Source organism: Thunnus maccoyii, chromosome 1, assembly GCF_910596095.1.
Source record: "Thunnus maccoyii chromosome 1, fThuMac1.1, whole genome shotgun sequence".
In the NCBI taxonomy this organism is placed as follows: Eukaryota; Metazoa; Chordata; class Actinopteri; order Scombriformes; family Scombridae; genus Thunnus; species Thunnus maccoyii.
In genome coordinates this window covers 17218489-17234125 of record NC_056533.1, presented here as the reverse complement: position 1 = coordinate 17234125, position 15637 = coordinate 17218489, and the positions used below count along the sequence as shown (strand labels likewise).

At 40.5% G+C, this 15637-nt stretch overlaps 2 protein-coding genes across 3 annotated transcripts; one reads left to right on the top strand and one right to left on the bottom strand.

Moving 5' to 3' along the window:
* Nucleotides 1-762: 762 nt before the first annotated feature.
* Nucleotides 763-3231, bottom strand: mis12 (MIS12 kinetochore complex component). The gene is made up of 2 exons (XM_042408504.1): nucleotides 2634-3231; nucleotides 763-1088 (listed from the first exon to the last, which is right to left on the bottom strand). Exons 1-2 carry the CDS (start codon nucleotides 3021-3023, stop codon nucleotides 819-821), a joined length of 660 nt encoding a protein of 219 aa, XP_042264438.1. The 5' UTR covers nucleotides 3024-3231; the 3' UTR covers nucleotides 763-818.
* Nucleotides 3232-5048: 1817 nt separating this feature from the next.
* ppm1g (protein phosphatase, Mg2+/Mn2+ dependent, 1G) lies at nucleotides 5049-14806 on the top strand. Of its 2 annotated transcripts, none has more exons than XM_042408490.1 (14): nucleotides 5049-5204; nucleotides 5462-5600; nucleotides 6293-6362; nucleotides 6658-6743; nucleotides 7030-7159; nucleotides 7449-7560; nucleotides 7770-7963; nucleotides 9513-9691; nucleotides 9820-9951; nucleotides 10905-11007; nucleotides 11507-11638; nucleotides 11988-12117; nucleotides 12241-12340; nucleotides 12704-14806. In XM_042408490.1, the coding sequence occupies exons 2-14, from the start codon at nucleotides 5490-5492 to the stop codon at nucleotides 12908-12910; spliced, it is 1686 nt and encodes a 561-aa protein (XP_042264424.1). In that variant the 5' UTR covers nucleotides 5049-5204; nucleotides 5462-5489; the 3' UTR covers nucleotides 12911-14806. The 2 variants fall into 2 exon arrangements, with proteins under 2 accessions (XP_042264424.1, XP_042264418.1); XM_042408484.1 differs by having other exon boundaries at nucleotides 5050-5204; nucleotides 9510-9691.
* The last annotated feature ends 831 nt before the right edge of the window (nucleotides 14807-15637 follow it).

Here is a 15637-nt window from a genome sequence, read left to right as displayed (position 1 = left end):
ATAAGTACTGAATGATGTACAATTAATTTGTTCATTTTGGATGTATTTATGTTAAAATGTTGAAGAATGAATTGAGGCTTTGTCGTTATGTTATTTGTTGTGAACTCTCCCTTCTAGAGTTCTGACGTGATAGGCCAGTTTGAACTGGGAAGGCAGGCGTTCATGCTACATATACATATATGTATGAGTGTAATGGGAGAAAGAGGGAGAGAATGGACTGGTTTTGAAGAGCGGCACCAGCACTGCATTGAGCAACTTAAGAACACAGTTGAGATTGCAAATAAATGGCTGCCTATCTCCAGCACGCCTCTCTGCCAGCGTAATGTTTCTTCTTCCTCTTCTTCTTTTATTAATGTTACTTTGGAAAAAGTGTTGAACAGAAGCTTTGCGTTCTTGGAGCAGTAACGTCTGCAGCTACATATGTTGTAGCATTAATTCATTGGTGATTTATTATCTCCAAACAAGATGAAAACTGTTGACAATGCAGTGAATATTAAGAGGGAGATGAAGATGACAACAACATTATCAGCAGTATCTTCTACCTGAAATGTTTTACTGTCCTACCTCACTGCTACAGATGTCTTATAAACCCTCGTATCTCTATCAGAAAGAGTAAAAACAGAAAATATTATAAAAGCTCTGGATTAATGTCTATGAAATATCAAATATGAGTAAACATGCACATCCAAACCAAAGAAAGCAGGTGCTGAGCTGAAAGTGAGCAAATCACTGAATAAACAAACAGTTCGCACACTGCAGAGCTCCACTGTCCACTTATTTATTGCACCAAGGTGAAAGATCATAAGTGTGAATTCAGTTCAGTGAGGGGCCTTGCTGCAGACCTCCCCGACAGCTTCCTGCAGTTTCTTTATGGACTCCATCACCAGGCGGAAGCTTTCATGGAAGCTGCCGTTTCCCTCCTTCACCCAGGCCGCCTGGAGCTCTCTGACCCACATCAGGATCCCATCCAGCTGATTCTGCACCTCCTTCTGCTCCTCCAGCTCGGCCAGCAGGGCCTGTCTGGCACAAACTTCTGCTTCGTAGGCTCTCTGCAGGTCCGCCACGGACGATTCCAGTCTGATCACCTCCTGAAACGAACAAATCACGAAAAGAAACCAAATGTTCAATCCTGTTCTCTAAAACATCTGAACACCAATACTGATCAAACCCTCAACAGACATAAATAAATACATAAGATGTGTTGTGTTAACAGACAGTATTGTATCAGTGAGCATGACAGATATTGGATCTATGAAGCAGACACCAATATCAATATTTTAGTGTTTATTTAAAAAAGAAAATCTATAAAATAATATAATTTTAGATAAGAGACAAGATTATTTTGTTATACATTAAATGATCTAGTGTGTGTTGCAGACGAGCCTTTTTTATGAGCATTAAATGATGAGCGTGAAAGTTCAATCTTGACCATGAAAAAGTAGCTTCACAAAATAATCTTAACTCAAGGTCCACTTACTTGCTCCCCCCTAAGCTTTCAATCACATCTCACAGCCTTTATTAGCAGATGGAGATATACAAACAATAGTTATCATGTGACTAAACTTCAATACTTTATGATAACAGAGCCATCTCCATGACAACTGAGTAAACTCTAAATCTGCTGATGAAGACTGTGCGATGCAGCTGAAAGCTTCGAGAAAAGCTAGGAAGTGGACATTGAATCAAAGATTTGTTATCTAAAAGGTGTTAATTCAATTTACGGTCATTTTGGAGGTGTTGCCGTATTGTATTTCTTTATATTACCAGATGTTTCTTATATTTCATCAATGACACAAAACAGTAACATCATAACCTTGATGATTTTAGATTTGCTGCATGACTGCTAGACTTAGTGCTGCAACTAACAATTATTTATTTATTTGAGTATTTACACGATTAATCATTTGGTCAATAAAACATCAGAAAATGTCTAAAAACATCCATCACAACATCCTGGACTCCAATGTGACATCCTCATGTGTCTTATTTGATCCAACCAATAGTCCAAAACTCCAAAATATTACATTTACAGTTACAGTTTTGTAAGACCAAGAAAAGCCACAAATTATAACATCTGAGAGCCTTGAACCAAGAAATGTTTGGCATTTTTACTTGAAAAATGACTTAAATGATTAGTTAATTTCCTGCCAATCGATAATCGACTAATCGTTGCAGCTCTAATTCGACTGCGTTACTTTTAGCTAGATAATAAACTGGCAACTGAGATACTGATATGTTGTATAGAAATCAGTAGGTGTTATAGTGTATACAAGTAAATATGTACAGTTATATCACAGGAATATGATGACTCATATAATTGAAGCTTTCATTTTAGAGTGTTTACATTCACATTGCTTCAACAGATTGAGACTGTAGCCTTGTCATTTTCCTTCTGCACTGTTAAAGGGTGTGAAGGGGACGAGTTTAGGTATAAAAAGGACAACTAATTATGGATGTGAACACCCTCAAACACAGAAACTGTCCATATTATGCAAATAATTACAGACTACACAGTTGCTTGTGAGTACATGAATGAAGCAGTGGGTTGTGTGTGACTTCCTCTCATGATACTGAGTTACAAACACTCCCTCCTTCTCCTCCTCCTCCTCCTCCTCCTCCTCCTCCTCACCCACCTGAGGGTCCTGCGGGTGGTCTCGGTGTATCTGGTCCTCGGGCAACAGGACGTTTGGCGGCACGGAGAAGCAGCGGTTCACGAGCAGCGCCTCCATCCGCTCAGACAGCTGCTTGAACCGGTCTAAAAGAACCTGCTGCAGCTCCCGGCTACACTCCCGGGACCGGCACCGGAGCAGCTCCTCAGCCCCGTCCGACTCGCCTTTACTCAGCTGCCTCACACACACCTTCTCCACGACCAGCAACATGTCCCGCAGGCAGTCCTGGAAGGCGCTGTAAACCCGCAGCATGCAGGTCTGCGGGCTGAAACCGAAGAACTGCGTCTCGTACAGTTTTAAAGTCGACGGAGAGAGACTTTCCGCCTCTCCGTCCATTTCTCCGCGTCCATCCATTTCTTCCTCCTCCCCGGGTTTCCCGCCTCACGTTGAATCGCCGATGTTTTGTCTCGTATCTAGATGGTAACCCCAGACCCGCGAAAGATCTCGCGAGAGTGATGTTTGTAACTCAAAGCATGATCTTTCCCTAACCCTAATCAAGTGTTTCTGGTGCCTAAACCTAACCAAACCTTAAATACAGCGTTGTCACATCATAGAATATAATTATTTTGTACAACGTGCACAAAGAAGGAACAACGCATAGAAATCTCGCGAGAGTTTTGGAAATCTAGGGTTACCATCTAGACACGACCAATGTTTGGCTTTTCTTCTTCCTCTGGGTGTTTTTTGGCGGTTGGCAAACAACGAGATGATGCTTTACCGCCACCGAGCGGCACATGTAGAAATCTAAATAAATACATAAAATTAACCATGATATACATTCAAACAGATTAGATACCGAGACAAAAACATAGCATTTATCTCCTGAATTTCTTTGTAAAAAAATATCACTTAAATCATAGTTTAAGTTGTTTTCTCACAGTCTCTGAATCATTTGTCTACATGTCATTTAATAACAGACCATGGGGATGTAGTTACACGAAAACATCATAAAAAGAGCACATATCAATAATTTTTACTTCTTATTGTTTGAAGAGACAATTGTGTAAATTCTGTTGAATTTCATTTTTGCCTTAATTCTCCGTCATAAAGGACTACATGTATAGAAAGAAAGAAAGAAACAAAAAAACAAACAAACAAAAGTTGTGGGAGGGAGGTTACACAACATGTTATCACATAATCCTAAAGTCCCCTTCCACTCAAACATATATTTTTCTTCTTGTTCTAACAGTTGAACATTTGAGCTTCATTGTGCAGAATGATGTATGTGCAGAGTTTAACACTATAAGACTGTTTTCATATTCATCTGCTGAAAGTGGAAAGCTTCTCTGTGCACATTGAAAATCTGATTTTAAGGTATGGGCCTGTGAGCAGGATTTCTGACATCACAACTAGTTTTGAAGCCAATTCTGGCTCCAATACACAACTTACACAAGTATGATGTGGAAACTTGAAGCCTCCAGTGCACAGACACTGAGAATGAACTTTGCAATGAAGTAGGAGACATCTTGTGTCAGTTAAACTTCAGAAATGAAATTTGCATTCTGCAATTTTTTAATGAGAGAGAAGGACCATACTTTTTTGTGGAAAAACCACATAACATTATTTTTTCCAAACGGAGTATTTTTATATGTCTTAATACATGTTTTAGGACATATAAAATAATCTTATTGGTAGTGAATACTATGTTTTTTTAAGATTATGAAAAAATATGTTGTGTAACCTCCCTGTACCCAACAACTCTTTTTTTCTTTCTATTCATTTAGTCCTGTACGACGGAGTATAGGGCCACACTGACAGAATTTTAAAAAAGTTTTATTTTTGAGATAACGACAAAAAAAAGTAATAGTCACCCCGGTTGGGTTGCAGTCGACCACTCCCAGCCATTTCTTCTTCCGCTAAAGAAGCAGTTTAGTGCATGTTCGTGTGGTTCTTTCTTTGGACAATGGCTCCAAAGTCCTGATACTCATAATTATCTGGTGCTAATGTGCCAAAAGATTAAGTATTTTGTTATGTGTGAAACCTATACTAAAGTATAACTTCACAAGATGCTCCACATTCCTCATTTTAACCGGCAGACTGCTACTCTGATATTTCCCCCCTAGACTATTACATTTTTCCCGTAATAACGGTTTATTCTCGTAATATTACTTATTTATTCTCGTAATCGTACTTTTTTCTCGAAATATTATGACTTTGTTCTCGAAGTCTCTCATTTTTTCCCCTCCCAGTGTGGCCCTAATACTCTGTCGTGGTCCTGACACTGTATTATCTTCCATATTTTTTTTAAATTATTTTGTTATATATCTGTACACGTAAAATACCTGCCTGTATGTTGCTGAAACGTTAATTGGTTAATTTTTTTTCCCGACATCGTGACGTATGACGTACACTGAGGACACGCCCCCTGCTCAGAGCGAAAGGGACATGCGCGCGCAGCATCTTCCTGCGCGGCTCCTGCTTGTTCTTCTTCTCGGTCTGTGTTGTTAGCGGCTTCTGCTTCCACACGTGTGATCACTCCTATGTGAATCCCTCTCTCCGGGACCCGTTTACAAGCTCATCCCGCAGCCAGAATAGGTATTTTTTCTACTGTCGGTGTTGTGAGTTAGATGTTTCTACAAAGTACGAGAGATGACTGCTGGAAGTTTAGCCGGGTTTGCTCCTGTTAGCACGGTGACGTTAGTTAGCTTTGTTGTTGTGTCGCTAACGTTAGCCAGCTAGCAACCGTAACTAGCCAGGGCTAATTAACGCAGCTCAGAGTAACAAATATCCAGGGATATACGTGTGTATGTGTTTGTGAAGCTTTTTCATACGTGTCGTCGTCTTCACTCCAGGTGTAAAGCCATAAGAAACCGACTAACCATGGGGGCTTATCTGTCGCAACCGAACACAACCAAGAACTCTTGCGATGGCGGCAACAGCTACATGAGCTACGGCTTCTCTGCCATGCAGGGCTGGCGAGTCTCCATGGAGGTGAGGCGGACCAGACACCCATGTTGCTTCTCTGTTATTTCTGCAGTTGTAAATGGCGGGACAGGAGTTTTTTCTCCCTGTATAGGGCTGTTTGGAGTAGCCTATTGGCTAGTGTCTTTCCAGAGTTATGCCTTAGTCAGTGACTCCTCAACTAGCTTTTCCCTTTAGCATCAGCTGCAGTGACGTGTGAAATCCATAATTCATCCCTGAGGTGTTTTTTAAAAAAAAAAAACATACCGAGTAAGTGAAGTGTCTGCTGTTTGTGCCCTGTCTTGTCTGTGAAGAAAGTACTTCACTGCAACTGACAGCATTTGGAGCCCAAGTGTCTTTGTCTCATTAGGTTACTTCTAATGAGAAAAATCTGACATTGATTGCCTAATCTGGTGTAAACTGGCCATAATAAATCGGCTCTCCACAGCAAAGCAGTGCCTTAATATGGTTTCTAAATGCATGTGAGTATTTCAGTTTAAGGAAATGTATGAACATGTGCAATGATAATAACACAAAGTTAATCAGCAGCAGAAGAAGAAGACTATAGGCATGGTGCAGGAATACCTCCTGTATCCCATCTGACTCACCTGTCCAAGTAGACGTACATGGCTTTTTTCCAAGAATGCCATGATTTGTAGCAGTTTGTAAAGTGTCATGTTGTCTTTATACTTATGTGTATTTTCATGTTTGCTATGTCACAGGATGCTCACAACTGTATCCTAGAGTTTGATGAGGAGACGGCCATGTTTTCTGTGTATGATGGACATGGAGGTAACACAGACACATACAGTCTAAGTTCATACAGTAGTTTTTAGCAGCACACACCGTTTCTATTATTAAGATGAACTTTATTATTATCCCAGAGGGAAATGGTTTGCAGTGTGTGCACAAAATTTGCATTGTTCTGTACTGAATGTTTCTGTTTTCATTTTTGGATCACAGCACACCCGTTTTGTCAGGTGTTTCCATGGTTTCCTCTTTCTTATTGTTTCTTTGGCACACCTCTATGAGTACTATGTGTACACACCTATCCTGAGAATTTATATAATCTGCTATTCCCATTTAGGTGAAGAGGTGGCCCTGTACTGTTCAAAGTACCTTCCTGACATCATCAAGGAGCAGAAGACCTATAAAGACGGCAAACTGCAAAAGGTGAGAAACTTAAGAAGCTGCAATCATGATCTGTTTGTCTTAAACAAGGATGGCAGCAGAGATCTTTATGAACTGATGTGTGCTGCACTACTTGGGTATAGCTACACATTAGGTTGAAGTACAAGCAATATGTTATGAGTGTGTGTGTGGTCACCTCTTCTCTTTTCCATTAAACGGGCACACTTTGTTCAACAGACATACTCGAAACACTCTCAGAATAAACCTCCAACATGAATCTCGACAATCTTGATATTTACTGACAGACCTTTTTGTCTGTTGTTACCAGGCACTAGAGGATGCCTTCCTGGCCATCGACAGCAGAATGACCACAGAGGAAGTCATCAAGGAGCTAGTCCAGATCGCTGGACGGCCCACAGAGGAGCCGCCTGCTGAAAAGGTGGCAGAGGAAGACGATTGTGAGTACATCCATAACAATTTATATAGTAATATTTGATGTCATCAGGAAATAAAAATTGTAACAATTAAGAGGATAATTGTGAGTAATTGAAATCAGTGTGTGGCTGTTACAGTTGTTGTTAGTGTCAGCACACACTTCACATTAACATCTAGTATAATAAACCAGGAAAAACTGTTTTAATTTTGTGTGTAAACTGCTGGTAGATTAAAAAAAAGATGATATTCTCTCTCTCTCTCTCTCTCTCTCTCTCCCCCCCCCCCCCCCCATCCTTTCTGATCTTCGTCCAGTGGACACTGAGGAGGCAGCTTTGCTCCACGAGGAGGCCACAATGACCATTGAGGAGCTGCTCGTACGCTATGGCCAGAACCGCAATGCTTTGAAGAATGCAGCTGCTATCAGGTAGTCTGACAAACTTTGTAGTTTGACTTTTCATACAGGAACTAACACTTTGTAGCAGTGAGGAAGTATGTCAAGCCTTTAACCTACATTATGGAAAACAGCAGGTCATCAATTGCGGCCTCAGCGGCAGTTTAAATTTGCACAAATAAAATCTTAGATGATTTCTGGTCTTGAGTGTGAAGCAACTTGACCCCTCTATTTCCTCCTAGCGCTGCAGCTAAGAAGGCAGCCTGCCCGCATCCCGGGGCCTCTGGAGAGAAAGGGGAAGGCCAGGAGAAGGAGGGGCTGAATGGAGAGGTGGAGGAAGAGCGCAACGGGAAGGTGAAGGAGGGCGAAGGAGCAACATGTGGGTCTAAGCTGCGAGCCTGTCGGAGAACAGGAGGAGGTGAAAGTAGTAATGCAGGTACGGAGCTGGGATTCAGGAGTCCTGAACAAGACAAGCTCTTTGTAAAAAATAAAATAAAAAAAAGATGACATGATGGGGAAAACTTCTCATGTTCATGTTTTAGTTCAAACTAATTTATATTTTGAAATGAGTTTCCTTTCATGTAAAAGTATCAAACTATGTGCCTTTTTAGATTTTTAAAATACTAAAAATATGTCTTTTAACATTTTTTTTACTGATGCATTACTAGGGTTGGGTATCGTTTTGAATTTTATCGATTCTGGTTCTTATTGATTCCCAGTTTCAATTCCAATATGGTAAAAAAAAAAAGAAGGTCAAATGTTTAGATAACAAAAATATCTTTATGCTTTTAAGCGTTTACTTTGACTTTTATTGTTTCATTAAAATAAGTAAATTCAAAGTCTTTTTAACTGAACATTCTGCTTTTGTTTTGAGTCCTTTCTGTCTCATCTTTCCCTCAGTGACATGTGTGCTGTCACTGTAAAGTCCAGTTCATGCTTTCCATGGACAGTTGTGGACTTGCATGCAGACCGTGGACACGCACGTGGTTCCATACTTACTTTTTCGGAGGTCCGTGGACGCAGATGTGTTCCACATGTGTGCACTACTAAACAGGGTTGCAGCATGATAAATTTCCAGAGTTGTAAAATCCCGTCTGTGATTATTACAAACCGCTGTGAAGTGTTTTTCTAATCAGCCTTGAAATGCAATAATCTGTTACTCCAACCGGACTTGCTGGATCGTATTTCATTGTCTCACTGGCACTTTAAACAGCACGCACACATCGGCACAGACCCTTGAATTGTTTTACACAGGCCTGTTTTCGGTCTGAATATAGCTGAGGAGTTCCTATATGTTGCTGAACAAGAAAAAGTCAAAAAAGAAAAGCAACAGTTTATGACAACAGGAATACAGTACATGCACAAACACGGTGTGTCGCAGCTAGATGTCTCCGGCTCTACTGGAGGTGCTAGTGTGGGCTGATGATGACGGACCTGGGCTAGGAGACCGTAAGACATCAAACACTGGGCATCCTTTGAGACTGCCTTAAATGTTTGGTTGGATTTGATGTGCAAACCGACTTACAGTTAATTAGTTTCCTACATGTGGTGCACTTTGCCTCATGTTTTCTTTAATAAAGTGAAGCCACACTTTGAGCGTTTACTGCGGTCCATCTTTCACTGACGTGACATTAGCCACGCATGCTTGTACCAAAACAAATCGACACGCTGTGGCGTTGATTTATGACATAGACAGGTCCTGGCAGATATGTAGCCTTTGTTTGCAATATTAAAGCGTTAGTGGTTATGAACCAATAAGCAGAAATGAAATTCAGATTTTATTAATGGGTACTGGTTCTTGGCATTTTGGATTCGGTTCTAACTTCAAAGCAGTTTTTGGTTCCCAACCCTGTGCATTACAATAATCTCAAAGCACTTAGAAGTAGCTTCACTAAAAGGTCCTGAAATTTAATCTGAGCATTTATTAATCATCCTTTTCTTTATTCTCTGGTCTTTGTGTTGCCTTCGCTTCCCCTCGACAGCAGCAGATTGTGGTGAGTCGGGAAGCTCCAATGGAGAAGAAAGGGCTGGTAAGGCAGAAGGAGATGCAGGTCCCTCCTGCTCTTCTTTGTCCTCCAACGCTGCAGGAGACTCCAAGTCCAGGTTCTTTGATGACAGCGAGGAGTCTGAGGAGGGAGAAGAGGAAGAGGGCAGCGACGAAGAGGTGAGAAAGCAGAAACAATCATTTCTGGTTAGTAATAAACCCAACTCTATTTGGCTGTTGGGGCTCACTCACTCAGACTGACTTTCAATTCCGCTGTTATGACTGTTTTGTTTTGGGTTTTTTATCAGGATGGCAGCGAGGAGGAAGAGGGCGACAGCAGTGAGATGGAAGAAGAGGAGGACACAGAGGAGGGAGAGGAAGACTCTGAGGATGAGGAAGAGGAGGAAATGTGTCTACCTGGAATGGATGGCAAGGAGGAGGTGTGTACACGGAGGTGTTATACTGTTGGTACTAATCAGCAGTATAACAGAAAACATTTGTTGGATGAATTATAATCCACTGGCAGTGTGAAAGTGATTTTATAGAGAAATAATGTGATTGCTGAGAGTGATCTAGTCACCTCGGGAGTGAGAACAACAATGCAGCACTTACAGTTTTAATGTACTAATGAATCACTATCTATTGTTTGAGTCGTCTTAGTAAAAGAATAATTTAAAACCTTGCAGTAAACCTGATAAAAGAAATTCAGACTGATCTCTTCATCTCCTTCCACTGTTGAATTGCGCCACCTTTGAAAGAGTCCAGTCACGGGTTGTTTTAAAGTGTCAGAAAGTGTATTCCAATGTTCATTGGTGGCATAACGGATGCATTGGATGCCCTTGATCTTATTCAAGGACTTTATAGGTATTAATATAGAATATGAGAAATAAAAAAGAAGTGAAAGACATTGTAAGAAGGACCTGTAGACAGCGTTTTATGTTCTATTATGTATGTTGTGTTATGTTTTTCACAGTGGTTCAAAAAAGAAATTACTAGAATTTTTGCTTGGCCATGTGTGAAATAGTTGTTTTTAGACATTTAAAGAGCACATCTGCAATTTCCAGCTTTGAAGCCAACTAACACCCTGCAGTAAGTTGGATGGTCACATTGCAGCAGAAGCCAGATGAAATGATTTGTGACAACTTTGTGTAAATAAAAAAAAAAAAATAGCTTGAGCAGCTGCCTGAAATTATTTTCTCAGCAGAAGACTGTCTGAGAGCCTTTAAGTTGTTTATCAGTCAATTGCATTGAGTCACTGGGTGTAATACACCAGAGAAATTTCACAAAAGCTTGAGATTGTTTTTTATAAACAAGAGGTTTTAGTCATATTCTATTGGTGTACAACATCAGAGTTTTAACCAATGTGTGAACTCTCCCATGTTTGTATTTTCAGCCTGGCTCGGACAGCGGCACCACAGCTGTTGTGGCTCTGATCCGAGGAAAGCAGCTGATCGTGGCCAACGCTGGAGACTCTCGCTGCGTGGTATCTGAGCGTGGTAAGTGTAAACCATTTAGTACCTTTTTGATAAAAGTATTCAATCATAGCGTTGTTGCGTCAAAATCAAAATGTCAATCAGTTAAACTCAGGAACCTCAGCTAAGTGTCTATGACCCCCCACCCCCCACCCCCCACCATCATCATATGCTTAAGTTTTTTAACTATATGATGATTGTAGTTAATGTGGTTCTAACTCTTATGAAAATTTCAAAGTTGTTTCTATTTGAAAACCTAAAAGCTGCTTTTAAGTCTGACGTTGTTAATTTAATGAGATTTTATTATAGTTTTCATACTGCCTTCCCTTTCCTGTGAAGTAATCTTTTCTTTTAGTGCAAAAAAGCCCATTTTCCCCCTTAACAGGTGGTATATTCATGTTATTGGGCAACAGTCAATCAGCAAATGTGTGGCTCTCAAAGGGTTGCAACAGAAAAGTACAGTGACCCAGATTTTTTTAAATAAAGGGCTTTTGCAGTAAGTGTGAAATGTGTGTGGCTGTAGGCAAAGCTGTCGATATGTCGTACGACCACAAGCCAGAGGACGAGGTGGAACTAGCTCGCATTAAGAACGCCGGAGGAAAGGTGACCATGGACGGACGGGTCAACGGTGGACTGAACCTCTCCAGAGCTATTGGTATCTATAAATACTATATAACTCAAAGTCTATTTAAAATTCAGAAATAAGTAAAATTGAAAATATTTGGTTCATGATGGTTGTAGCTTAAATAAACTCACTGACATTAGTTATTGTAGAATTGACTTCATTTGTCATGTATTTCTATGCATTTAAACCTTGACTTCAGTGAAAAATAATTATTCAGCAGAAGCAGGTATCAGAATTAAACATAATGTTGTCATTTTGTGGCCAGTTAAGTTCAACATATCACTCTAGTTCTGCTGTGGGTCCAAGAGTTCTTCTGTGTTTGAGACGACCACGTCTGTAAGCTGAATGAAAAGCTGTTAACTTGGACTCTGACTCTCAGGCGACCACTTCTACAAGAGGAACAAGGTTCTGCCCCCCGAGGAGCAGATGATTTCTGCGATGCCGGACGTCAAAGTTCTGACGCTCAACGAAGACCACGACTTTATGGTCATAGCCTGCGATGGCATCTGGTGAGTAACAACTGTCCCAGTAATGTATTATTTATTTAGTCATGATTTCATATTTAGGCACATTTTCATTTGCCATTTACCTTGTTTATAGACCCGAGTTTGTTTCCATATGTGTGTTTGCAGGAATGTGTTAAGCAGTCAGGAGGTGGTGGACTTCATCAGTGAGAGGATCAAACCAGACCAGAGTGGCAAAGTCAGACCCCTCTCATCCATAGTGGAAGAGGTGAGAGAAAGCTCCTGTTTCAGATGTGATACCACGACATCATGAGCAGGCTAAAACACTTCAATGTCTGTTATCAAATCCCTGGAATCGCTCACAAAGTAACATGTCAGACATTCCACAGTTTTCATCAGGGGAGTAAAAATTATATCTTAAATGTTTTATTCAGACTAGACTGCAAGAAACGCTAAAAGCAGTTGATTCTGTGATTTGTAAATGTTTAATACCCACTATAAGTGTGTTAGTGTGCTTTTCTTTTCTAATTTGATCTTCATTTAACCAGTAAGTCTCCTGACAGACATCATCTCTTTGATAAGGGAGATTGCAGCATGCATCTTTTAATTTCAAATCCCGTCCTCCTGACAGCTGCTGGAACACTGTTTGGCCCCCGACACATCCGGAGACGGCACAGGATGCGACAACATGACCTGCATCATCATCACCTTCCGGGCACACCCCTCGCCCGCTCACAGCCAGTCAGATGACACAAAGAAGAGGAAGCACCAGGAGGAGGCAGGAGAGGCCGAGCCGGAGAAGAACGGAAACGACAGCAAAAAGGCTAAAAGTGACTAAAGAGAAAGAGAAACTGTCCCGCAGGGAGCAGCTGGTCCCAGGCTTACCCCAGATACACCAGAGACACATTCTGTTCAAAATTAAATCCTTACCTCACAAACATCAAGTTCACCCTAAAACAGAATTTACAAACACTGTACATACGCTCAAAGACCAGCTCAACTAAGATCCATCAGGATAGGTTTTTTTTGTCCTCTTGTTTTAGGTGGATTCTCACTCTAACAGCCCCCCCCCCTCAGTTGTTTCTTTGGTTTGGTCTCGTTCAAAAGAAGCTGGACACATTTTTATTTCTTAAATTCAGAAGAGGCAGACTCACAGGCATGCTGCGTAGCTCATCATTTTCCAAGTATTTGTAGCTAGAAGGAAGATGCAGGAGGAACTAATCAACAGAGATCGGTGTGTATTTCTAAACACGTTTTAGAAATGCACTTCAGTCTTATGTTAATGTCAAGCTGTTCTGTTTTAGTGGAAGTTGTAGCGACCGGTGTCTGATTGCTGTTCACATTTTACAGCCTGACACATTTTCATTGCAGTTTTGCGTTATAAAATGTTTCGTTTCCAACATGAAGCTGCACAATGCTCTCTGGGTGTCCAAATTACAAGCCAGTCATTGTATCTCAACCAAGTGCCATTAAACAAAAAAAAACCCTTGAATTGCTTTCGTATGCACCATTTCACATCTTCAAATTAACTTGAACCATAGAAGGGACCTGAAATGGCTGCAGAATGATTGGCATCGCATTAAAAAAAAAACGTGTTTTCTCTCAAGAGAGTAATGAGAGGAAATACTATTGTCCTGTGAAACCCAAATTTATGATTCACGATGCAGTGAGAATGTGCACGTACAGTGTAGCGCCGAATGTGTTGGTGCCCTGATGTTGATATCTCACCCTGAGTTTCTTCAGGGGGATTTTGTGTGAGTCACAGTTCGACTCCACCCCTCCCAAAGAGAGGAACTGAAGGGTTTGGGGTATGAGTCCAGTTGTTCTAGTTTGCCTTTTTGTCCCCCCCCTATCCCCCACCCCCATAAGCATCCATTTACAAGTAATTATAATTTCTTTTTTTTTCCGTCTTGCTGGTCACATAACTCCCAAATACGTTGCCATCATCCTGCCTTTTTTCTTTCATTCCTGCTTTGTGTCTTGTCTTGATCAATATCTGTAAATGTCCAGAGGGAGAAAACATGCCAGGGTTTTTGAGGAGCTAGTGTACTCTTCATCTCTGTAAGATACGATAGCAGGAAAACCAGGACGAGCCTGATCTGTCTCTGTATGTCCATCCAGAGAGAGTTTGTGATGTAATTGCTGCTGCAGGAAGCCCCGGGCTGGCCCACCGCACGCAGCTCGTCTCCAGGACTCTACCTTCCTTCACCTCATTGACTCTCCCTGTCTGTTTCCATCATAACATCTTTTTAAGATTAAATCTAAGACGTGTTTTAAGTAAAAAAGTATTTCCACTCAAATCTTTTTTTCTTTTTTTTTTTCCTTTCATTTTTGATGAATCAGTCCTCTGGCAGTTTTTTTAAAAAATCCTTTTTGCGAGCACATTGAAAACGCCCTGATGCTGGACTGTGGAGAGGATACACCGAGGTAGATTTTTGAGTGGAAATACAATTTGAAGTTCTGAGCGCCATGACAGTGTAACTTTTGAGAAGATTTTTTTCTTTTCTTTATTTGCAGAAGCCTCATTTAAACCATATTGTGACTGTAAGTTCGTTTCTAGTGTGCTATCTCGTCACCATGCCCTTTTTTCTGTACATAGTTTTTTCAATACTTGTAAGTGAAGAAAAGAAAATGCTTTTTCTTTGTAATTGTGAGTCAATGTAACATTTTTGGTGCATACTCTTTTGACACCAGTATGTAAGTACATACAAATACATTTTTTTAAATAATGAGACGACTGTGTTCCTATCTTTCTTTCAGAACCAGAGTTTCAGGTTTCAGAGAGTACTCTGACAAAAAGTTGAATTGACCAATACATTTTTATGTGGCACAATTTTCATTACCAGCCGGACAACACTGAAGTTTGATCAGAGTTCAGTATCCTGTTTGACCATAACTGGTCCCAGTTTGAAGTCCAAATTATTGGTATTACCTCGGTTTCAATGAATATATTTCTTTGTGGTTCTCTTCAAAATCTAACAGTGATTTTTGAGAACATTTCTCACTACTTTTAATGTTATCTCACTTTACAATATGCAGAAATCTAAAGCTGAGTTTCTGTCCCTCTTGCAGAAAGCACTAAGCATGATAATGTTCATCTGTCCATGCAGTTCTTTGATTATTAGACCAAAAGATATTTGAAATAGTGATTTAATGGGAATGGAAAAGAATTCACTTTACAAACAACACATCACACAGAGTTATATGTTCAGTGCTGGTGAAATGAGGAAATAAAGTCACAGGGAAATGAGCTATGGTCAGGGAGGTTGGCTTATTTAATGTGTGTGTGTGTGTGTGTGTGAGTGAGGCAGAGCAGGGCCGTTTCTGGACATTTTGGTGCCCTGGGTGAGACTGGATCTTTTAACAATTTTATGATTCTTATTTTATCCTTCTGTTCCTTGTCATGTCATCATCATCCTTCAGGTAGTATTTTTACACGCACTAGTCCCTGTTAAGACTTTTTCTGGTTGTAATCTTATCAGGATATGATATTGAACATAACCTGGTTATTAATATCCTGTACAATTATAACATGATCCAGGTCACTGATCATCCGTGTCTCCTC

Coding starts and splice junctions, on each gene's coding strand:
- ppm1g (XM_042408484.1), top strand. CDS start 5,490: ATGGGGGCTTATCTGTCGCAACCGAACACAACCAAGAACTCTTGCGAT. Junction 7,964..9,509: donor AGGTGAAAGTAGTAATGCAG/GTACGGAGCTGG, acceptor TCCCCTCGACAG/CAGCAGATTGTGGTGAGTCG. Junction 9,692..9,819: donor AAGAGGGCAGCGACGAAGAG/GTGAGAAAGCAG, acceptor GTTTTTTATCAG/GATGGCAGCGAGGAGGAAGA.
- mis12 (XM_042408504.1), bottom strand. CDS start 3,023: ATGGATGGACGCGGAGAAATGGACGGAGAGGCGGAAAGTCTCTCTCCG. Junction 1,089..2,633: donor ACCACCCGCAGGACCCTCAG/GTGGGTGAGGAG, acceptor TGTTCGTTTCAG/GAGGTGATCAGACTGGAATC.